This window comes from Eutrema salsugineum, unplaced genomic scaffold, assembly GCF_000478725.1.
Source record: "Eutrema salsugineum unplaced genomic scaffold, Eutsalg1_0 scaffold_13, whole genome shotgun sequence".
Taxonomy (NCBI): Eukaryota; Viridiplantae; Streptophyta; class Magnoliopsida; order Brassicales; family Brassicaceae; genus Eutrema; species Eutrema salsugineum.
Genome location: NW_006256885.1, coordinates 5,946,526 through 5,967,747, shown reverse-complemented (window position 1 = coordinate 5,967,747; position 21,222 = coordinate 5,946,526). Strand labels below are relative to the sequence as shown.

The 21,222-nt window shown below is 36.7% G+C and overlaps 6 protein-coding genes and 1 pseudogene across 6 annotated transcripts in view; 1 reads left to right on the top strand and 6 right to left on the bottom strand.

Moving 5' to 3' along the window:
• LOC18023871 overlaps positions 1-2,154 on the bottom strand; it is a 3,068-nt gene extending 914 nt beyond the window's left edge. Inside the window, exons 1-4 of the mRNA XM_006407439.2 lie at positions 1,594-2,154; positions 650-762; positions 178-549; positions 2-48 (exon numbers count right to left, since the gene is read on the bottom strand). Of these exons, the coding sequence (XP_006407502.2) occupies positions 2-48; positions 178-549; positions 650-762; positions 1,594-1,822 (761 nt within the window). The 5' untranslated portion in view covers positions 1,823-2,154. The remainder of the gene's footprint in view (position 1; positions 49-177; positions 550-649; positions 763-1,593) is intronic.
• A 572-nt stretch (positions 2,155-2,726) lies between these two features.
• LOC18023870 (probable E3 ubiquitin-protein ligase RHC1A) lies at positions 2,727-4,316 on the bottom strand. The gene is made up of 2 exons (XM_006407438.2): positions 4,137-4,316; positions 2,727-3,552 (listed from the first exon to the last, which is right to left on the bottom strand). The coding sequence occupies exon 2, from the start codon at positions 3,546-3,548 to the stop codon at positions 2,946-2,948; it is 603 nt and encodes a 200-aa protein (XP_006407501.1). The 5' UTR covers positions 3,549-3,552; positions 4,137-4,316; the 3' UTR covers positions 2,727-2,945.
• Positions 4,317-4,410: 94 nt separating this feature from the next.
• On the bottom strand, positions 4,411-6,862 carry LOC18023869 (2-hydroxy-6-oxononadienedioate/2-hydroxy-6-oxononatrienedioate hydrolase). Its single transcript, XM_006407437.2, has 6 exons — positions 6,605-6,862; positions 5,776-6,244; positions 5,392-5,692; positions 5,163-5,261; positions 4,932-5,055; positions 4,411-4,823 (listed from the first exon to the last, which is right to left on the bottom strand). Exons 1-6 carry the CDS (start codon positions 6,819-6,821, stop codon positions 4,597-4,599), a joined length of 1,437 nt encoding a protein of 478 aa, XP_006407500.1. The 5' UTR covers positions 6,822-6,862; the 3' UTR covers positions 4,411-4,596.
• A 224-nt stretch (positions 6,863-7,086) lies between these two features.
• LOC18023868 (hydroxyacylglutathione hydrolase cytoplasmic) lies at positions 7,087-9,255 on the bottom strand. The gene is made up of 7 exons (XM_006407436.2): positions 9,145-9,255; positions 8,923-9,045; positions 8,235-8,396; positions 8,040-8,118; positions 7,775-7,888; positions 7,495-7,671; positions 7,087-7,347 (listed from the first exon to the last, which is right to left on the bottom strand). The coding sequence occupies exons 1-7, from the start codon at positions 9,189-9,191 to the stop codon at positions 7,273-7,275; spliced, it is 777 nt and encodes a 258-aa protein (XP_006407499.1). The 5' UTR covers positions 9,192-9,255; the 3' UTR covers positions 7,087-7,272.
• Positions 9,256-9,352: 97 nt separating this feature from the next.
• Positions 9,353-10,617, top strand: LOC18023867 (cytochrome b-c1 complex subunit 8). The gene is made up of 2 exons (XM_006407435.2): positions 9,353-9,655; positions 10,380-10,617. The coding sequence occupies exons 1-2, from the start codon at positions 9,486-9,488 to the stop codon at positions 10,426-10,428; spliced, it is 219 nt and encodes a 72-aa protein (XP_006407498.1). The 5' UTR covers positions 9,353-9,485; the 3' UTR covers positions 10,429-10,617.
• Positions 10,618-11,058: 441 nt separating this feature from the next.
• LOC18023866 (methylesterase 17) lies at positions 11,059-12,635 on the bottom strand. The gene is made up of 4 exons (XM_006407434.2): positions 12,235-12,635; positions 11,998-12,138; positions 11,794-11,928; positions 11,059-11,451 (listed from the first exon to the last, which is right to left on the bottom strand). Exons 1-4 carry the CDS (start codon positions 12,496-12,498, stop codon positions 11,152-11,154), a joined length of 840 nt encoding a protein of 279 aa, XP_006407497.1. The 5' UTR covers positions 12,499-12,635; the 3' UTR covers positions 11,059-11,151.
• A 3,783-nt stretch (positions 12,636-16,418) lies between these two features.
• Positions 16,419-18,713, bottom strand: LOC18023413 (annotated as a pseudogene).
• Between the last annotated feature and the right edge of the window lie 2,509 nt (positions 18,714-21,222).

Here is a 21,222-nt window from a genome sequence, read left to right as displayed (position 1 = left end):
GGAGACACGGTGGAACCCCTCTGAGTTTGATAAGCTTACATACAAATTCTGCATTCAGACAAAAATCCATGATAAGAACAATCTAACTCAACGCGTTAACGATTACTAATGTATGCATAAACCTTTAACATGATTGAAAAATTTAGAGAAGGAAATACTGTGGTAGAAATGACAAACCTCGTATGGTGCAAGATTCAGGCCATTCTTTAGTTGAGTAGCAAGGGTGTTGAAGTTTATCTGTATCTGGTGAATAGAGTAGTTTAGGGTAAAGTTGAACGCAATCTTGAATTTCTGCAGAGGGAAAGCACTTTGCGGTGGAATCACAGTGATTCCTCCTGGAAACTTTAGCACTTCGAAAAGGAAGGTTTCCCCAAACAAGGAATTGGTAAGCTGAAGAGTGGATTGATTTATGAGCACTGATTCGAACATCTCTTTGATTGAACTCAAGGATAGAGGTGATATTTCTGGGTTTTTTGTATCATGGTCAATTCCAAACACAACCTTTGTTATGTTTAATCCATCTGACGGATCAAAAGCCAGGATAGTTACCTGTTGAGTCATTTGAATCAGGCTGTATCAGAAGAGAAACGAGAAGATAACTGAAATCAGAAATTATAAAAAAGGTTAAGAAAAAGAAGAAGCATTGTACATTGATGGAAGTGTAGCTCATCTCTTGAAAGATGTCATTCTGAAGCTGCGCGAAATTTTCATTAAGAAAAGAAGCTGGTCTATTGATGCTAAAACTCGCTACTATAGCATGACCTGCATCAATAGTGAACGCATATCGTGCTAAGTGTGAGAAATACTTAATAAGAAGGAACCAGTCCATGTCCTAAACAATGGCAGACGAGAATATAAATTCAGCATATGTTATTATCTCATTTGTCCTAGTTAAAAAAAGACGTCTTATGTTCATTAGTCATGTAAAATTAACAGGCATCTCGAGTGAAAATCAAGACCGAGTCAATAAGCTAGGAACTCTTGAGGAAATAAAAACACAAGAGATATGAACACGCATCATTACTATGTCAATAACCAACAGCTTCAACTTAAAAAGCATCAATAGAAAATTTGCACCACACTCTCGAATAGCTTTAAAAGGTAACTCTAATCTATGCAAATAATCATCAAACTATTCAACTCTGGAACTAAAACACCTCATGAGACATAATTTTTACTCAGGATAGCTAAAAAGCTTATAAGATAGGCTAACAAATAAACGATGAAACAATCGATTTTCCTATCTCAAAGCTTGAAAGAAGAAACAGTTTTGACTCTTCCCTGACAATTAAGCAAGAATCAAGGTCAAATCTCATTCCCAAGATAGTTTTGCAATTAGTAACTACCAATTTCAGAACACAAAGATGAATCATAGACCCAATTACCCAAATAGATGTTGGAGGTAGAGTGAATTCACTCCCCCAAATAGGAAATTTTGCTCAGAAGAACAAACCGAAGCAGCTAAAAAATTGTCCCGAGAAAATAGGCAAAACAAGCGAGAAAGAGGAATTGCCAAATACAGGACGCATCGTTTGTTAGCACAGAATTGACATTTTAGCACGAACTCAGAAACTACCAAATTCGGGAAATTACCTCTAAATCTGGGATCGAGATTCGAATCCTCTCGATCAATGGGAAACGGAAGCAACAAAAACAAAGCCGAAAGAAACAAGGAGACGGAGAGAAGCAGCAAGAAGAAACATTTGCACCCAACGAAGCCTGAGATCCATTCGCAATAGCCGCACCGAGCATTCCTCTCCGTCGAATCACCGACAGCTTCGTCGCCGGCGCGGAGGTTCCCATCATCCTCGGTTTTACCCATGACAAAGCAGCTAAGGTTTCAGCAAAAGTGGCCATAGAAACGAGAAAATCTACAACAGGGAGACAGCCCACCATCCCATTCGGTGGGTACACCCATCATTTAGCTTCCGCAGCTCAACAAAAACCCTAATTCACCAGATTGAGAACGAGAGCTACCAAATCCCCCTCAAAATCCAGGAAATGAAGAAATTTCACAAAAGTGTACTCTGGATTTAGCTTTTCGAAATCGAGTGGAGGTTTCCTTCTTGATTGAGATTCTGAGAAGAAGGCTTGATTTTAAGCAAAAACGGAGAGAGTGAAGTGAATTTTCCGATTTCCGATTATAAATTAGTATAATATTTTTTTGTTTTTCAGAAATGAGACAAAAAAAGGATTGGGTATCTGACGGTTTTCTATGTATTACCAATATCGAACAACCAATATATATATTTTCCTAACTCGTTTATATTTGATTATTTTCCATATTTTCCATATTTTCTTAACTCTCTTAATTTCCTTCTCTAGATTGATGTATTTAACTCTAAACTCTATACTAATTAACAAAAATTTGTAAAATTTGTTCAACTTGGGAAACTGATAAAGAAATGTAGGTTGGTCGTGTGGGTGAGACCACCGACAGATGAGTGTTGAAGAGTTCGAACTACCGTGACGAATGGATAATTTCTACAGAAAATAACATTCTTGGCAATGACTATTTAACATTATAAATAAGAAATGATCAACTTTTATTTATTTATCTCTGAATTATGTTACGAGAATTATGTAACGAGAAGAAAAAGTATTCAGGTTTTCTCCCCCATACTATTTTACTCGCCTAATGAATAATAATACTCCAACAAACTAGATATCCTTAAAATTTGTTAAAGAAACTTCCGATTTAAACCCGTGACATTGTGGAACAAAAATGGCCGGTAAAATTTGTGTAATTTATATTCACTAGTGACACACTAGCAGCAACATTATGCTTTCAAGTTTTGATACAACGTACAAATCGTAGAGAGCTACAAAACCCTTTGTACATACAACAATAGTAAAGGAACAGAGATACATTACATGTTGCATTTACATGGACTGAGAGATGTCAAAAAAACAAAAAAAAAATTATGGACTGAGACAAAATCAAGTCAATGAAAAGCTGATACATTGTGGTTTGAGGCCGAAGCAGAGGATCTGAACGGCCACAGATACAAGAACGGGTTTTTCCGGCCAATATTCCGATCTTGTGGCAGTTCTTTGCGACAGACTGGACAAGAATTGCGCTGGACTAGCCAAGGGACTATACACTCGGAATGGTAGATATGTTTACACGGCATCTTTCTTGCTACCGATCCGGTTTCGAACCGGTCTTGGCAAACCGGACAATACGGATCTAAACTGAGATGCTTCTTACTGATTTTGATCTTTTGCATTGAGTTGATCGCGGTTGGTGAAGCTGGTTGAGGACCACGTCGGTCTTGTGCTGAGAGCCGGTTAAACAACTCTTGAAAACTTAATTGGTTTTCAAGAATCGATCTTCTGTTGTTGCCGCGACGGTTACGAGCTTCTTCAATGGCCAATCCGAAAAAATCGAACGGGCTTAGTTCAACATTCTCGTAGAGCCTTTCAAGAAAGGTGTCTCCACAGTGAATGCAAGCTCCTCTTTCACCTCTTCCTCTCATGCCTTCTCCTTGAAGACGAATCCCTCGTCTACAAGTATTACACCAATGTGTGTTTTTCCGGCTAGTCATGGATCTTCAGAAAAAAAATAGAATTCTTAATCCGTTTAAGAATTAGAGATAAACTCAAAAAAACTTGCCGAAATCTGAAATTTAAACACTAGAAGCAGAATCCGAAAGATACACAAAAGAATAAAACCCATGTGGCCATGTCTAGTGTAAAACAGAAACATAACAGATCAAGGAAACGCAAGAAAATCTTAAGCTGCTTGTAAATGTTATTTTCTCAAGAATCTGATTTATAGTCATACTACTATTTCGCTACAGAATCGAGTTACAGCTACTTTAGCGACTTCAGACATAATAAAAACAAAAAAAAGTCATAATTCGTGAAACTAAGCTTTAGAATCTGATCAGTGAACAAAAAAAAAATATATATATATATAGCCGCTGATTAGTTTCACGCTCCATTAATTAATATTAAGATACCCCAATTGATGTTTCGAAATGGGTTAAAGACAAAGAGATCAATTAGAGAACCAAGTAGATCCAAATCAAAGACAAATAATGCAGAAACAAGATGATAGATCAAAGATTAAGCTATGGAGCATAAACGATAACTTGTGATTAGTGAAACAAAACGAATCATTCATCGCTTACCCGAACACAATGAACCGACCGAAAAACTCGTAAATCTCCAAGCACGAGAGAAAATTAAAATAGTCAAAATGAAACTCGTGGAAGAAGACGAAAAGTCATTTACGTAAAACAGAGTCGAGGATGATATTGACGAAGGAAGATGAAAGACAGCTTCTGTGAAGGGAACATGTGGCGGACGCACGAGTCAAAATATCTTAAAAGTCAAACCACGAAATTAACCAGAAGTTTAGTGGAAATATACAAACAACACTTCAACACTTCAAAAAAAAACTGTACTAAAATGAATAACAGCAGTTAGTGGTTTTTTTTGTTAATGTTTGTAATCTGAATTTGTTATTCTATTTTATTATAAGCTTCTTTAATATCCGTTCCATTTTCTTACGTTTCACGGAATTCTACAGGATTAATAACGATTCTCTAAACTAGTCCCAAATGCATAATATTGTTTGAGAGTTTCATTTCATGCCACAATGCCTTGAAACTCCAAGTCCACTTGTTGTTGTGACCCTCCAAAAACATCCCCTAGAAACTTTGCAACAACAGATATGAACTCATCTGGCTTTTCCTCTTGAGGAAGATGACCACATTTCTTAATCACTTCGAACACCGACCCCGGTATGGCTTGTGACAGCCTCTCTGCGTTCCATGCTGGCACAATCCGGTCTGTATCTCCGGTCACAATCAGAACTATAAACCAACATGAAGAAAGTGTCTAGTCATTGGTTCAGACATAAAATGAAAAACACTTGGTCTAATGAAAATTGCAGATTTTGTTGAATAGAAAAGAGATGTTACCGGGGCATTTGATTTCTTGGAGCCTTTTCGACAATGGAGGTTTCTTCTCTGAGCCATTATTATCTGTTAGTGTAGCGACCGTGAATTCCACAAGAGCCCTGTCCCATCCTTTGGCTTTAAGAGGCTGTTTTTTTTTTTTTGCAACAAAGACGAATCAAATTTCAAACAGTTAACAACATATGACAATGCAGAAGAAATAAATAAATCCGAGAAACACACAGGGAACATCACCTTTGTATAACCCTGAACGACATGATCCGTCACTTGTTTTGAGTCATACCACGCGTTTCTAACAGCTGTTACTCCGAATTTATTGATTGCCATCCTCACCTGATCAAAAACCCATCACCATAAACACATTAAGTAAGATCTTTATTTGAGATTCTCTAGACCGGCTTTTCTTGGTCTAAGAACCATGACAATGAGATGGCTAGTGAAGCCAAGAAAGTAAAACCCGTACCAGCATTACTCCAAGAGAGGATCTGAGGAAAGCTGCTAAAGCTTTCTTGTAGAGAAAACTCAGCATATTCGTCATTCCCGTTATCGCTCTTGAAATTGCTCCTATAATGGCCTTGCCTAACTCAACTAAAGTCCCTAGAAACTTGCTGGTGGGACCTTTTTTGCCACGGTCATCTCCAGGAGAACCAGTTGTGTTCACGGGACGAGGGGCGAATATAGCTGGAGCGACGAGAATGAGTGCAGCAACACGCTCGGGAGCTTCAAAGTAAGAATCCACAGCTACAAGGCAACCTGCAGAATGCCTACAACGTATGACAAATATCTCAGCTTTTTAGTAGCACTTGAAGAAGAAGAAATGATAAGTGTATGAAAACTACGAACGTACCCAACAAGAATCGCCTTCTCGGTAGCAAGAAAATCGATAAAATACAGCGTAGTGAGCACAGAATACACCATGGAGTAGGGATTAAATGGTTTCGCATCATTGGATTTGGTAATACCACTAAAAGGGTGAAGAATTCGAGAAGTCAATCCAAATGCAGGTCTATCAAAGGCGAGAACTTTTGAACGGACAAGCCGAGCCAAAGGCTTCATGACTCTGTTCCAAGAGAACACAGAAGCGCCGAAGCCGTGCAATAGAATCATGGGAAACTCGGTTTTTTGTGTTCCTTGAGCTTCGACGCTTGTGATTGGAACATCATCAGAGAGTGTCAGTGGATCAAAGACTTTGTGGTGTATATGAACACCTTGAAACTCACAGAAACAGCTGTCTGGATCAGCTAAGTTCATTGGATCCTGTTCTGTTCCAGTCTCCATCTCCTCTTTTCTCTGGGATCCAACATCGTAATATTGATCTGAAAATTCATGACAACATTTTAATCAGGAAGGTCAATCATCTAGAAAACATCTTTAGGGGATTAAAAAAGACACAATTTCTGATACACAGAGAGATTCATCAATCTACTTTCATCCAATTCGAACTAGAAACCCAAAATGCTTTAAATTTAGCACAAAGTCTGAATCTTTTAGGTCGAACACAGAGAGATTCATCAAAATCCAAAAAGGGTTTTTGATTTCAACCAAAAAAAAAGGTACGAGCTCCCAGCTCTTATAAATCTCACTATGAAATAAAGACCATTTTGTATCAGATATTTTGAGAAGATAAAGAAGCAGTAGAAAGTAAGGAACAATTTTTGATGTGCTTAGAGTCAGACCTGGAGAGCCGGAGAGAGAAGGAGAAGGAGAAGAAGCAGCAGCATTGGAGACGATGAAACGCTTCGCCGAGGATTGGCCGGAGATCGAGTGAGACATCTTAAAATGGGTTCTAGGAGAATCTAAACTAATGTTGTTGTTGAAAGATACAGAAGCTAAAGTTGAGAGAATCTGCTTTGGTTGGTTCAATAAGAAGACGCCTGTGGTGTTTAAGTTCATTGTTTCTTCTTAATTATCAGACAGCTGATAAAGTACAGAGTCGTGAGTTATCAGTTATGAACCGATGGTCTGGAGATTGTGTTCGGTCCTTTTTGAAATAAAATAAAATTAAATAAATGGTGGACGAAGGAGGACCCAAACGTAAAAAGCCCACTCTCATTTCGGTTTGTTGCCACTTGGCAATATTTTGAGATAATATCTATGTTTGTAGGGATTTAAAACGGAATTTCAAAAAAAAAAAATTCATGAACACGGGGGATTAGACACTTAAATTATCGACTGGTGGTATAATTCAAAAGGGTGTACGGCTTACAGGTCGGTCTAATTTCGGTTTACTAAACTGGTTACCAGTTTCACACAGAATATAAACATCACCGGTTCAAACACCTTTCACAGGTTCAGCCACAAACATACAAAAAGCAGTAAAGCATATGGCAAGAAGCTCCATTTATCAGCCTCTCCACTGATCCTTCTTGTTCCTAATTTCCCTGAGTGTATCAATCGGCGATTTGCAACCGAGTTTCTCCTGGAAAATAACAAATTTGATCCCGAGATGAGACAAGACACCAGAAAATATCGATATCAGCTACGGACAGTGATAACTGATAGAACCGAATAAAACGAAGTATACTATAGCCTTGTTCGAGAATTTGAACCGAAAGGAGTGAATAACCTGTATCTCTGGATTATCAACGCGCATGAACGGGTTTGTTTCGAGCTCTTCCTCTATCGTTGAAGGGATTGTGGGAAGATTTTCTTGGCGTTGTTGACAGGCCCATGATAACTTCTGCTGTATCTTCTCGTTGTTTGGTTCCACAGTTAGAGCAAATTCCAAGTTCTTCACCGTGTACTGACGAATCGTAAGAGATGATTAGCACGTTATTCAATTCATAGATATCCTTGTCTTGAGCTAAGAACTCAAAAAGACAATATTCAAGTAGGTGCTTTTTTACCTCGTGGCCGCAGTAAACCTGTGTCGGTTTTGGCAATGAAGCCAGAGTCACACACAACGACTGATGCATCTGTTCAGCTGTCCCTTCAAAAAACTTTCCACATCCAGCAACAAACTGTATATAACCGTAAAAACACAATTGCTTATGTGGAATTAATAACAGAGATTCATGATTCGTTAGGACATAGAAAAAAAGCCTTGAGAATTTTGGGTGACCAATGTGAAAGATAGAGAGAGAGAGCATCCAGCTTTATGTTACCACTTACCAGTGTATCTCCGGTGAACACGGTTGGGTTTTCACCATCTTTGCAGGTCACATAATAACTAATGTGACCCTTGGTGTGACTGACACATGCAGTAACACATCAGAGGAAGCAGTGGTAACAAACTAAGTATGGCCGAGCTAAGGTTCAAAGTTAAGAGTAGATGCATCAAACCAAGTTTATAAAAAAGGAACATACCAAGGGGTGTGAAGAGCTAATATATTAACACCATGACCCAAAGACAACTTGTCACCATTATCGACTTCATTAGTGCATCCCTTCACCTTATCCAGAGAACCTCCATATACTTTGATTCCAGGCACCAACTCCTTCATCTTCTCGTTCCCACCTGCATGATCCCTTTCGAGGAAAAACCAACCCACCAATCAGAAAATGACCGGTAAAATGAAAATGTTTCTTAAAAAAACCCCAGTTAATCACAGACTAGTGAACCAAAACGAATCGAATGACACATATTTTTCTATCGCTCCTTCTTTTCCGATAATGTCCGAACCTTTCAGATTTGAAATGTGAAAGCTTGATGCCCCTTACTACAGAAAGTATAACCTGAATCTAAATGAGGATTAGCCATGAATATGCACCAACTCACAACGATGAGTCAATTAATAACTAGGTCTGTTGAAACTCGTAGAATACAAAAAAAAAAATCACAATGGTGGGAAAATCAGGAAACATTGATTAGAAAACTGAAATTTCAAACAAGAATTGACTGTTGAAGCCGAGGATTGAAATCGACAATGTTTAGTTACTATATACAATCAGAACTTAAATTCGTTGAGCTATGGGAACACATAGAATCTCTGAGATGAATCAATTTGATAAAGTTACCGACTTCAGGTGAAAATAGAGCGAAGTGGGGAATTACCAGTGGTGATGCGTGGTGAGTACGAACTTGATATTGGCACCGTGCTGCTGAGCCGATATGATCACCTTCTCGGGATCAACTGGATCCACAACCGCCGCGTCTCCGGTGCTCTCATCGATTATCCTGTTTTTTTTCGCAAATAAGAAACAATCCAAAATTGATGATCATGAACCAAATCAGAACACAACGAATGAAATTGAAAAAAATATGAAAATCGCTCACAGATAGGAGTAGTTGTCTTGCAGACAAGGAACGTGAAAGATCTCCATCCTTTTCTTCGATCAATCGCTGTATTTCTCCGGCGTATGACTTGAATCAATTTATCAGTAGGCTAGTCGGTGGTTATGCAATTCGGTTTACATTAACTTAAACGAACCAAAACATACCAACCAAATCAAGATAAATATTTCCGGTTTAAATCGTAACTGAGACCGAACCAAAATCCGAATTGAAACATACGCTTCTTCTTTGGGGAGAGATTGTTTTATTTTAGGTCAAAGTTCAGAAATTTGGGAGATTCGTCTCGTATCGTGAATTGTTGAGATTGTCGGGGAAGTGAAGAAATGGGGAAGCAGCCGGTGAAGTTGAAGGCGGTGGTTTACGCGCTTTCTCCGTTTCAGCAGAAGATTATGACCGGACTCTGGAAGGATCTACCGGAGAAGATCCACCACAAGGTCTCGGAGAATTGGATCAGCGCCACTCTCCTCGTCACTCCTGTCCTCGGAACCTATTGGTACTCTTTCTTCTCTATCTCCCTTCATCGATTTGTATTATGATTCTTTTGAGATTCCTGATCTCGTGGTTCCGTGATTGTTATTCGATCTGGTTGTTGTGTGATTGTTCTTCGATCTGGTTGCTGTACGAGTTTTCGGTTTCTGTGTCATCGGGCTTGTGCTGATCAAATTGAAAAAAAGGTTCTTCATTTGCGCAAATCGGTGTTCGTTTTCGATGTTTGGTCTTCATGAGTTTTCTTTATGCATCATGGATTGTGAAATGATAGGAGTAAGTAAGCTAAGGAAGAGTACTAAGCATGATTAGGCAATAATAACCTAGAACCACAATAAAATTATGGGTAGCAACTCTAGAGTTCCTTATAGATTTTGAAACTGAATGTTGAGTTTAGGAAAGAGTTGAGCTAGAGAAAGTCTTCCAGGTGTTGGTGAATCTTTCTTGTGGAATTGCACTTTTCAATGATTGACGGTGTTGAAGATTTCAGTTGCATCATTACAATTCATTGATTAGTCTTTCTAGTTATCAATGTATCGAGTTCTTGCTCGTGATGCCATGATTTTCCGGAAAACAGTGTGCTCAACCTCAGTCGCTTAACTTAATGCATCTATATACATTACGGTGCTGCATACAGTATTATTGTTTCTTATCTGAGAAGATTACCAAATTTGGTCTCTACATTCTCATCATCTTCCGCGCTTAATCTTGGTTTACAAAAATGAATGCAGGTATGCTCAGCACTTCCAGGAGCAGGAGAAACTGGAGCACAGGTTCTGAAGCATGAAGTCGCTCCTTTTTCTACAAGAACACATTTCTTTGTTTTGGAAGCCGATTTTCTTAATAGTATCTTCTGAGTCAGTTTGTTTCTGAAACTCTCTATTGCCAAATAAATGTTTTGATTCATGACAATCACCTTTATTGTGCATCTTTCTTTGATATGATATGGAATTGGTTGGAATTGGTTGGCATTGGTGTTATCTGATGTTCCTTAAAACAAACGCGATCGCTATCAACACCAACTACACACACATTCTGTCTCTCTCTCTCTCTCTCTCTGGATTCAGTCTCTCTCTGGATTCAGTCTTCTTCTCCAGAGAGAGATTTATGGAGAAAAATTGGCTTAGCCACCGACACCTCCATGCTTCACACTGTCTTCTCTGATTACACTCTTTATTCTTTTACTCTATTTACATTTTTTTACATAGTTCGCCCAAATTAAAAGTCGACTGAAACGTAAACCGGAATTGAATTGTAAAATTGTTGGTTACGAGTTTTAAAACTCATTCGATTCCCTGAAGTATTAATATCAAAAGTAACTTAAACAAAATGAAGTTTTCGTGACGCAAGAGAAAATTAAACACAGCCATTGGTAACTAAAATATTTTAAAAAACAGTTATGTTCTTTATTGAATACTCTCTCCAATAAACCGAATATTTAACCGGTTTTTAAATCAAGAACACAAAAAACATACAATCCTTGGGGCTCTTTAAAAAGCAAATTTAGATAGAACCTACAGAAACCGCAGCTTTGATGAGTAAACCGAAGAGAACAAAAGGGTTAGAGAAGAAAGGAGAATGGTCACTGTCCACATCGTGAGCTTGGCTCGGTGGCCAGCGTTTCATCATCGCGTCCTGCTGCTCCGGTTTAATGACCCGGTCGTGCAAAGTCTTGATGTACACGCGCGGCACGTGCGCCATATCCCCTTCCTCTTCTTTACTTTTGTCTCCTTCTTCCAATTTTGCTGTTGTAAGCGCCAGAAGCGGAGCTGGTCTCATCATTAACGCAGCTAACGCACATTCCTTGACATATATTAACAACAAATAAACCGAGCTAAAGGACAACAAAACAAAAAATGGATCGGGTAAAATCTCTATAATATTTTTGATTTGACATGAGGTTTGTACAAAAAATATTTAATTAGAGCAGGAGAAAATGAGGAATATTTTAAATCTAAAGATACGGTTTGTGAAATTATTATATACTAACATTCAAATAAACATTGTAAATATTTTTATTAAATGTTTTGAACACCAAATCTTTTGGTTTACTTTTAGTTTTTCAGGACCGGGTTAGAATATTCAGATTTCAACAGATATTCGGCTAAACCTGAGCATTTATAGGTAATGAAAAATAGAGGAAACCTGTTGAGGACTCATGTGGTAAAGGAGTTTTCGTTGGAATTCAGGTTTGATAAGAGCACTAGTCGGGGCATTTTCGGATCCTAAACCAAAACCGAGCTCATAGACATCACCATGTTCTGATAGATCAGGCACTCCCTGTGAGAATTAACATAGCGTCACACACAAGTTAACTTGATTTTTATAAGACACTTGTTCTTTAATTACATCTTTCAAGTCTTGATCGGTCTGAAATCCGAATTTGAGCATCGAAGCTGCTATATACACAGCGAGACAGATCTTCTTAGGGAATCTATGTATCGCGCTCGTTACACTAAGTCCTCCTGCACTGTGACCTACAAGTATCACCTAATGACAGAAACAGAACCGAGAAAACAGAGTAAGTTAGCTTCAGATTCAAGAATCACTTATATTAGGTTTTTTTTTGTTGGGCGTGTGTCTGACCTGTTCTTGCTCGGGTAAGGAGGAGAGGAAGTCGATGAGTGGTTGGTTATATTGGTCGAAGGAAGTTATAGAATCGGCGGAGGAAGAATCGATGCCGGAGGATTTTAGGTTGATGCAAGTGACGGCGAAGCCAGAGACTTCCATGAGACATTTGATCTTGTACCAGCACCATGATCCTAAGCTCATGCCGTGAATAAGCACAAAGTGTGGTTGTTTTCTTCTTGGTTTCAATCCTAGGGCCTCTTCTTGATTCTCCTCCGCCATCGATTACGCAGGAGGTTCGCCGGAGATTCTATGCTGTTTCTTCCGAGTGCTCTTTGTGGGTCTTTGCCACATATGTCAAGAGCATATATAGTTGAAGAAGATAATCAAGATATTACTTTGCTTCTTTCTCAGTCGTGTAATTTTCCTCTTAATATACTATTTGAATTTTCATTTGGAATTATTGTAATCTTCTGAAATGACCAGTATTGTATAACTTTGTTAGAAATTTAACAACGAATAGAATGTTATATACTTGGGTAGAATTTGCAAGATATTTTTTCTTTTGCAACTCATTTTTTAGCTAATATAAAAATCCTTTTTTGGCTTATTTAATAGATTTTTTTCCTAAAATTAATTCGGACAACAGATAAGTTCAAATTTTATTTGGTAAAATATCTAATAGAATAAAGCAATTAATAGTGATTTTTAAAAAGATATTCCATAGAAAGGAGTCAAGATTTATTTCGAAACGAATCAACTTTACTACCATCAATTAAACTCTGTTTCTCTGTACGTAGAATTCAAGTTTTCTGTTTTTCTTTTTCTTTTTGCAAATTTTCTGAAGTTGATGCGGTCTCACTCCTTCATTGTGATCAATTTAAACTCAATTTCGTTTGTAAAAATAATCAAAAATAGAAGGAAACAAAATGTGTGTTAATCCGTTTTCAAAAAAATAAAAAATGTGTTTAATTAATATAGTACATAGTATATCTGTGTGTGTATGTGTGTGTCTATTTGGTTGTGGATCCAAGTCTTGTATATTGTCACTTGGTCTATTGCACATTCTTATAGTTGGGATAGTCAATGGGTAATAATTGTCTGTTCTGACTATATTCATATAGTTGGTACTATACTATTTATGTCTTCATCCGCACTTATTTACGTTTCTAAATTATATCCTCTAAACAATTTATGACATGCCATTTATAATTCTTGCTCAGAGTTTTCCAGCTTAAAGTTTAGATTGATCTCTAAGTTTACGATTACCTGACGGTGAGAAGGATAGCTGGATTCAGTTAGATGTTATAAAGAAGATGTACCAATAGTCATCGTTGTTATAAAAATGTTATATAGATTCAGGTATCACGTGTGAGACATATTATTATGACCCGTGCTAGGATTATTTGTTTATATCCGGTAGCTAAATTAATTATGTATAGGATAGTTCATTGACCAATTGAATGCTCGTTACCCTAGTGAAACTTACACGGAGCATTTCAGTTTCAAGTTCTTAACTAAAGTTATGAACCATATGAGTTTGCCCCAAAAAAAATCAAGCTCAGGATAAGTGGTTGTAAGTCAAAGGTTTTTTTATCTTACTCGTCGAAACTCAAAATTATTTACTGGGTGTTGACGGTATTTATAAGTATCTTTTAGGTCAATATTCAACTTTGCATTCTTAAAATTCATGTGGAATTGCACGATATATATGGATATTGATTTATCTATCTAGTTATAATCGTTGTTCTGAACTAGCAAATACCTGTTTACCTTAATACTTTTTTGACAAAAAAGTATTACTTTTTACTTGATTATTTTGTAATAATTTGCTTTCTGGTGATTGTATTGATTTATTATTTTTTTAGTCCGTCTGTTTGTCAACTTTTTCTGTGAAGCTCTATGTCTAGTTGTCTACTGATCAGTACAAATCGTTGGCAAAAAATATCTAGTTCCTTAATTCTCTTCCACTCTTTGATTATGTTGGTTTAGAAATTAAAAGTTGTGTTTTTTTAACACAAAAAGGCGACTGCAAAGTTAAACAAGAAAATTAATTAGAGTGTAAAACAAATCGGGTCAAACAATCGTAATTGAGTCAAGAAAACGTATATGTCAAGTAAATTAACGTAGAACCATCAAACTGCAATTGAAATGAATTGTGACTTTCTTTAGCAAAAAAAATAAGAAGAAAAGATTTGTGACTTGTGCAATTGTTTTCCTTTTTTTGTTTCTATGTATTTTTTTGTTTATAAAAACTAAAGAATGATAAAAGTAAAAAAAAAAAAAAGGAGATGCAAATAATTAAACACTGAATGAAAAGGAAAATGGAGAAGTGTCACAAACAAAAAGATGAAGATATCCCCTTCTTTTCAGCGAGTAACGAAAGCGTCTTTTCTATTTTTCTTTTTCTAGATCTCCCTAATTTTCGGTTTATTTTGTAACTCAACTTTCTTTATATTTCATTTGCTGTATGAATAGACAAACCAACGTGTGAATGAAAATGACATGTACATGACTTATGATCATAATTCAAGTTGTTATTTTTTAGTATGCAGGATTTCATATTATGATGTTTACTTACACATGACTCTTTTAACTCTTTTTTCTCTGACCAATTTTTAAAGTTTTAACCAAGAAACTTGTAGTGTTTAAAGACTGGAGAAACCGCAAAAAGAAAAAAACGAGACAAATTCAAAACAAATAAAAATAATACTTATAACCGGTGGTGAAAGAGCATTTTAAAATATTTATTTATTATTTTTGTAATATAATTGTGTGGTATATAGAAAGCTTCGGCCATGTCTGAATGTTGGAAAACTACAATTTTTTTATTAGAATAGAAAGAATTTATCGGGTAAATTTTTATACATATTAGTTAATTTATATGTGTTTTTTTTTGTATGGTTACATTTGAAAATATCGTATCTAACCAACGATTGAATCTGACGAGCACTTCTATAAAGACGACTTCACGATGCAGCTTTTTTTTACAACAATCAAATTTACAACAAAACGGTTTTACTAACATTACATCAAATATTAGACAGCTCTCTACAACTCTTAAAAACACGACAAACAACTTTATTTACGATACTACGAAACTTTTGACAAATTTTGAATATTTTTGTCGTAAACTGATAAGTAGAAACTGCACTGAATTTATATATTTTGAATTATCATTTAATTTTTTAGGTAATATTTTTACGTATATTAAATTAAGTTTAGATACTTTTGGTATTTAGAGGAAAGGGGAAATGCAAGAAGTAAGACGTGACAAATAAAATGGTCAGACAGGAGACATGTGCAAAAAGAAGCCATTGCAATTGTCAGCGTCTTTGTGGGCGTTGGAAATTTGGAATCAGATTCATTTTTGATTATGTGAACTTTTTTTTTTTGTGGTGAACATTAGAGTGAGTGTGTAGCAAAAAAATTTGTTTGTAGTTTCGACAAAAATAAGACGATTACCACTAAATTACCACCACTAAACCATCATCACCATTTCGTTATAAATAAATGATAATTTCAAGTAAGGTACTTTTTTTTTTGTTCAACAAGCAACTTCTAGTAGGTTGTAGACCAATGAGCTTGTATTCAATTTTATGAATACTTTTTCTTTCGAAGGTTCAAGTACTGCTTTTTAGAAATTAAAAGTATGAGCGATTAAATTTAATCAAATCTAAATTGGTATTTCCGTTTGGTTAGGTTTATTATACAAACTCGTACGTACATGATACATATTTACATACATATATGATCAAATTGATCTCTAAATAAAGATCAGTCGAAACCCATCTTGAATTCTTGATCATGCAAGCAAGACTGATTTCACAGATTCAAAGGGGTAAATAGACTTTGAGTACTCCAACAGTGTCGATAGAAATTCCAACATGTCAACTAAATATGATGAATTGACACATGCATACAAATAAATTGGGGTAGTGGAGGAAAGACATGTCCCTTTGTCTCGAAAGTTTTATAATAATCAAGAAACGTTGTTACGTGCATTTTTAATTAATTTTAATTTTATCTTTACTAGGTAGTAAAACAAAGTTTAATAATGTAATAAATGGAAATATCTTAAATATGAATGTTATTTATCTTTTTTTGAATAAATTTCGAAAACCATAATTCAAAAAGACAAAACATCTCAGTTATTTCTCTGAAATCAGAATCAATTAGCTAATGCCACAACAATGGCCATTTTGTGTTTTAACTTATTACATTCACATGACAGTATTCTATAATCTCCATCATTAAAAAAAGAAAAAAAAACACTACCTCCTAATCTCTGCTCTAATCCAAGACTGACAGGTATCTTGCTCCTTAATAAGATTTAATCATCAGCTCCTCTAATTCATCTTCCGTAATCAACCCTTTCTTCACCTTTTTTATTAACCGAGCCTCTAGAGCCAGCTCTTCTTCATCTTCAGCTGTTTGGATGGTTCGTCTCTGCTTTCCTGTTAGCTTTCTCTTTCTCAACTCCACCTTGCAAGAATCATTAGTAGCAGACGCGTCAACCACCTTTTTCGAGCTTTTCTTGCCTCTCTCTCTTTTCTCTTTCCTTGCTTGTAAGTTTTGCTGCCTCTGTTTCTCCAGAGATTTGTCCTTGAATTTGATGTCCTCAAAGTTGATGCCTTGAACGGGTGTAAAACCGACAATGCTAAGTCTGTGTTGCCTAACTTCAGACATGGCAGGAAATTTCAAGAGGCCATACGCCATTGCTAACTTTCCTGCTTGCAGCTCTCTCAATCTGAAGATGTAAGGGCAATCATGCTCCTTATAAGCATGGATAAAGGAAACAAATGCCTTCTTTCCCTTCTTAAACACTGCCCGGTCCTCGATGGCAGCTGAACGTATAATCGGGATGACATCGGATGCATTCTCAGGACATCTTCTCTTTTGAAGATGGACCTTTTTTTGCGCCAAAACGCTACATAGTCTTCCTCCTCGGGCAGTAAAAACACAATGGACCTCCCTTGTCTTCCCAATCTTGCAGTTCTGCCAACCCTGTGGATGAAAACATCTGGTTTTTGTGGGGGATCATACTGAACTATATAATTGACGCCTGGAATATCAAGTCCACGTGCACAGACATCTGTGCACAGAAGAACACCGCTTGATGCCTCTGCAAACGAAGCTAATGCCTTGTATCTAGCATTCTGCTTCAGGTCCCCATGGAAAAGATTGAAAGATATGGACTTGAGGGTAGGAATTTGTGGAAGTAGGAGTCCCCAGTAATCAACACAAGCACAGGTCATGAAGTATACGATAAGCTTTTGACTTTTGTTCTCGATCAGGAGATCCACTAGTTGTGCTGATTTTTGATCTGCTTGGCATATCAAATACTCAAGATGCAGACCACAAGGCGTTATCGAGTTTGTGAATTGCTCCGACTTTGACTCAGCTCGAACTTGGACTCTAACAGCGTTCCTAAGCCCAGCCTTGGCCAGCTCTTCAACACCTTCTGTCTGTGTAGCTGAAAAGAGGCCAGTCCTACGTTGCTTTGGCAAGCGAGATATAATCTCATTCACCCGCCTCATCTAAAATAAGAACCTACACATAGCAGAAAAGATTCACCGGTTATCAAACTGCAGATTCCAACCCATTTAAGTAACAGGCCTAAACTTTCTTCAGACATCTTAACCAGTCCAGATATAGACTTAACAGCATCCATCTTGAAATATAATCACAGATTAAAAAAAAAAAAGAAGAAGAAGAAGAAGAAGAAAAGAAAAAAACCTCAAGATGTCTGAAATCTAGAGTGTCCATTCGATTCATTATAGCTAAAAGCTTTCCAGGCGTAGCGATCAAGACATTGCCTCCTTCTTCTTCGACGGTCTCCATGCCAGCTCTCACCTTTCGGCCTCCAATAAGCAGCACAGAGTTCACATTGGACAAAGTCGAAACAAATGGCTGTGCCACGTTATATATCTGCCTTGCTAGCTCTCTCGTTGGCGATATAATCACCCCCATAACCTGTAAGGATATGCATTAAAAGCTCACAATCGAAAATTCCAAAGATTGAAATCGTTTTTTTCATTCCGGGAAAAAACAGAGGCAACGAAAGCATTTTCAGAAGATTCGCTAAAATCCTAGACATGAGCTATACCCTTGATGCTCTCTAGAGAGATTCAAATTGCCCAAAAACCCTAATTTCCAGATTAGTCGGACCCTACCAGCTCAAATTCCAAAGATTGAAATCGGCATATTCTCGTTGTTCGTACCTGGTGAGGCTTCGGAGGGTTGGAGGAAGTGGATCGACGGAGAATCTCTACGAGGGGGAGGAGGAAAGCTAGGGTTTTCCCAGAACCGGTGGTCGCGTCGACGACAACATCCTTGTAGCTGCAGAGTAAAGGGATCGTCTCCGCCTGAACCGGAGTGCAGAACTCGAAATCGGACCGGTCAAGCGCCGCGATTATATCGTCGGAAAGCCAAGGTTTGAGATCGGAGAAACGCGTCTCCGTTAACGCTTTGTTAGTGTTCGGCGATGAGTCCATGACGGCCGCCGCTGCTGAAGTGACCTCGTTGTTGTTGTTGTTAACTTGTTATATAAGCCACACCCAAAAACGCAGCGTATTGTTCGATTCGATTTGGTTTTGGTTTTGTGTGTGATCCAAAATTATTTATTGCTATACAAACCAACAACGTGTGAATGAATCTGGCATACATGACTTGTGAATTATGAATATTGCATGCGTTGCATGATTTTAAGATTATTGTTTTCAATAATATACGTGTTTGGTAGATAGAAGACTGCGGCCATGTCCAAAGTTTGGAAAAATATAATTTGTTTATTAGACTAAATTTACACTTCTCAGGTACATTTTTATATATTTATGTGTTTTTTGGTCGTATGATTACATCGTAAAGATATTTAATCTAATTGTATCACAACTACAAACGATTGAATTTCCTGCAACGCATGCAACAATAAAAACAGTTCTATAAACATGATCTCTTTATGCAACTCTTTTTACAATACACGATTTCACGACAAATATATCTGCATAATATTAATGATAGACTGCTTTCCACCACACTTAAAATCACAAGGTCCACGACGGACATTTCCACTTACGGTGCTATGAAACCTTTGATAAAAAAAATTTGTACAAATTAGTAAGTAGAAACTGCAGTGAATTTATATGTTTTGAATTATCATTCAATTTATTGAGTACTAATATTTTTACGTCCATATATATACAAGTAAATTTAGATACTTTTGGTATTTAGAGGAAAGGGGAAATGCAATAAGTGAGAGGTGACAAATGAAATGGTCAGACAGAAGGACATGTGCAAAAAGAAAGCATTTGCCCATTGTCAGTGTCTTTGTGGACGTTGGAATCAGATTCATTTTTTATTACGTGAACTTTTTTTGTGGTAAATATTAGTGCGAGTGTATAGCAAACAAAAAAAAAAAAAATCAATTTGTAGTTTCGAAATAAGACGATTACCACCAATTCTTTTAACAGCTAATTTTATTAGATTATAAAGTAAACAATTTCCACTAAATTATTACCACCTAAATTGTCAACAATGTCGATAGTAGTTCCACTAACATGTCAACACAATATGAATCTATGATTACATGCATAGAAATATATAGTTTGGGGGTAGAGGAGGAAAGCTAAGCCATGTCTCTCTCTTTGTCTCAAAAGTTCTTGTATCTATTATTTAATAACTGTTCAATCATTGTGGACTATTACAGTTAAACGTTACTACGTGCAGTTTTCTAATTCTGTAACAAGTATTAAACCAAATATTAATGATGTAATAACATTCATAATTCAGAAGAAGTAGGTGAAGAAGGATACATTACATAAACATGTCAATTGGAACGTCCGTCCAAGTTCGACCCGACAGGCTGATCCTGTTTTATTTTAAATTCGGTTTATTTATGTGTTTTAGTCCTAATCTTCTTCTTCTTTTTTTTTTATCCTTTAATCGGATTTCAGGAGTATAATACAGTATAACACATGCCTAACTTCACACACACCCAAATCATGTTACAAACTTACAATATTCATTTGCGTCCTCCTATCTACTAATTTGAGAAACAGTAATGTAGAAAAGATAACTACATTTGGTGAGTAGCCTTTTAAAAGACAAGAAGACAGAAACAAAAAAAAAAAGGATAAGCTTTCTCGTAAGCCTTTTTGAACTATATATGTGGTTTTATGAATTACTTGATTTTTGATGGAAAGGTAGATTATAATTTTTTTTTTTCTCAGATTTTTTCTGAGAAAAAAACAATCAAAGTTAAATCCGATAATATACACGACAGTAAGTAAAGTGTGTGTATATCTGTTGGTTATGTAGAAATGCTCGTGGTGAAAATTTGAATCGAAAAGACCGCCACTTTAGTCGTTCCAGCTTTCCCCATCGTAAGTCGTGTCCCTAATTTCAAATCTTCTTCATACTATTTCCCTGTAATCGACTAATCTGGGTTTCTCCGTTTCTTCTCTCAACAAATTCAATTTCAGGTCAGTAAAATCTCTCTCACTCTCTCTCTCTCTCTCTCTGAGAACTGGAGCAGTCGTGAAGAGATAATCCGATTTGTCTGATTAGGGTTTGTTAATCTACTGTTCTAAGTTGCTTTGCCGAGTTCTTTACACTGTTTCCTATGTGTGTTGTGTTTTTCTTTTCTTCTGTTTTTTTTTTTTTTGTTTCTGGAATTTGGGATCCTTCCGAAATTGCTCATAGAAGTAAAATCGTTGCAGTCTAAAATCTTAGAAAGAGTCTGCTTGATCATCGCTTTCACTCATAAACGTGTCTGGAACTGTTTCCTTTGTGTATATGTGTTATGTTTCCTTCCGAGTTTGCTGATAAAAGTTTAATCGCCTTTTTGCAGTCTAAAATTTTGAAATTGAGTCTGCGCTTTCACTCATAAAACGCGTGTTTGAAGTGTAATCTCAATGTTATATTTTCCTCTGTTCATGTTTTAGATGGATTTTCCCAGAGAAACAGGATCAGAGAATGCTGGTTCATCCTTGCGGCCTCATAATG

Bases quoted from the DNA above. Each gene is read 5' to 3' on its own strand.
- LOC18023866 (XM_006407434.2), bottom strand. From the start codon at position 12,498: ATGGCGGAGGAGAATCAAGAAGAGGCCCTAGGATTGAAACCAAGAAGA. The intron at 11,929-11,997 runs GTAATTAAAGAA...TAATTCTCACAG, and splicing joins CCGATCAAGACTTGAAAGAT to GGAGTGCCTGATCTATCAGA. The intron at 11,452-11,793 runs GTTTCCTCTATT...ATATATGTCAAG, and splicing joins ACCACATGAGTCCTCAACAG to GAATGTGCGTTAGCTGCGTT.
- LOC18023869 (XM_006407437.2), bottom strand. From the start codon at position 6,821: ATGAACTTAAACACCACAGGCGTCTTCTTATTGAACCAACCAAAGCAG. The intron at 5,262-5,391 runs GTACGGGTTTTA...GTTTTTGATCAG, and splicing joins CCTCTCTTGGAGTAATGCTG to GTGAGGATGGCAATCAATAA. The intron at 5,056-5,162 runs GTGATGTTCCCT...AAAAAAAAACAG, and splicing joins TCGTTCAGGGTTATACAAAG to CCTCTTAAAGCCAAAGGATG.
- LOC18023868 (XM_006407436.2), bottom strand. From the start codon at position 9,191: ATGGAGATCTTTCACGTTCCTTGTCTGCAAGACAACTACTCCTATCT. The intron at 9,046-9,144 runs GTGAGCGATTTT...GAAAAAAAACAG, and splicing joins CAAGACAACTACTCCTATCT to GATAATCGATGAGAGCACCG. The intron at 7,889-8,039 runs GTAAGTGGTAAC...GGTTATATACAG, and splicing joins TGTTCACCGGAGATACACTG to TTTGTTGCTGGATGTGGAAA.
- LOC18023870 (XM_006407438.2), bottom strand. From the start codon at position 3,548: ATGACTAGCCGGAAAAACACACATTGGTGTAATACTTGTAGACGAGGG.
- LOC18023867 (XM_006407435.2), top strand. From the start codon at position 9,486: ATGGGGAAGCAGCCGGTGAAGTTGAAGGCGGTGGTTTACGCGCTTTCT. The intron at 9,656-10,379 runs GTACTCTTTCTT...AAATGAATGCAG, and splicing joins CCTGTCCTCGGAACCTATTG to GTATGCTCAGCACTTCCAGG.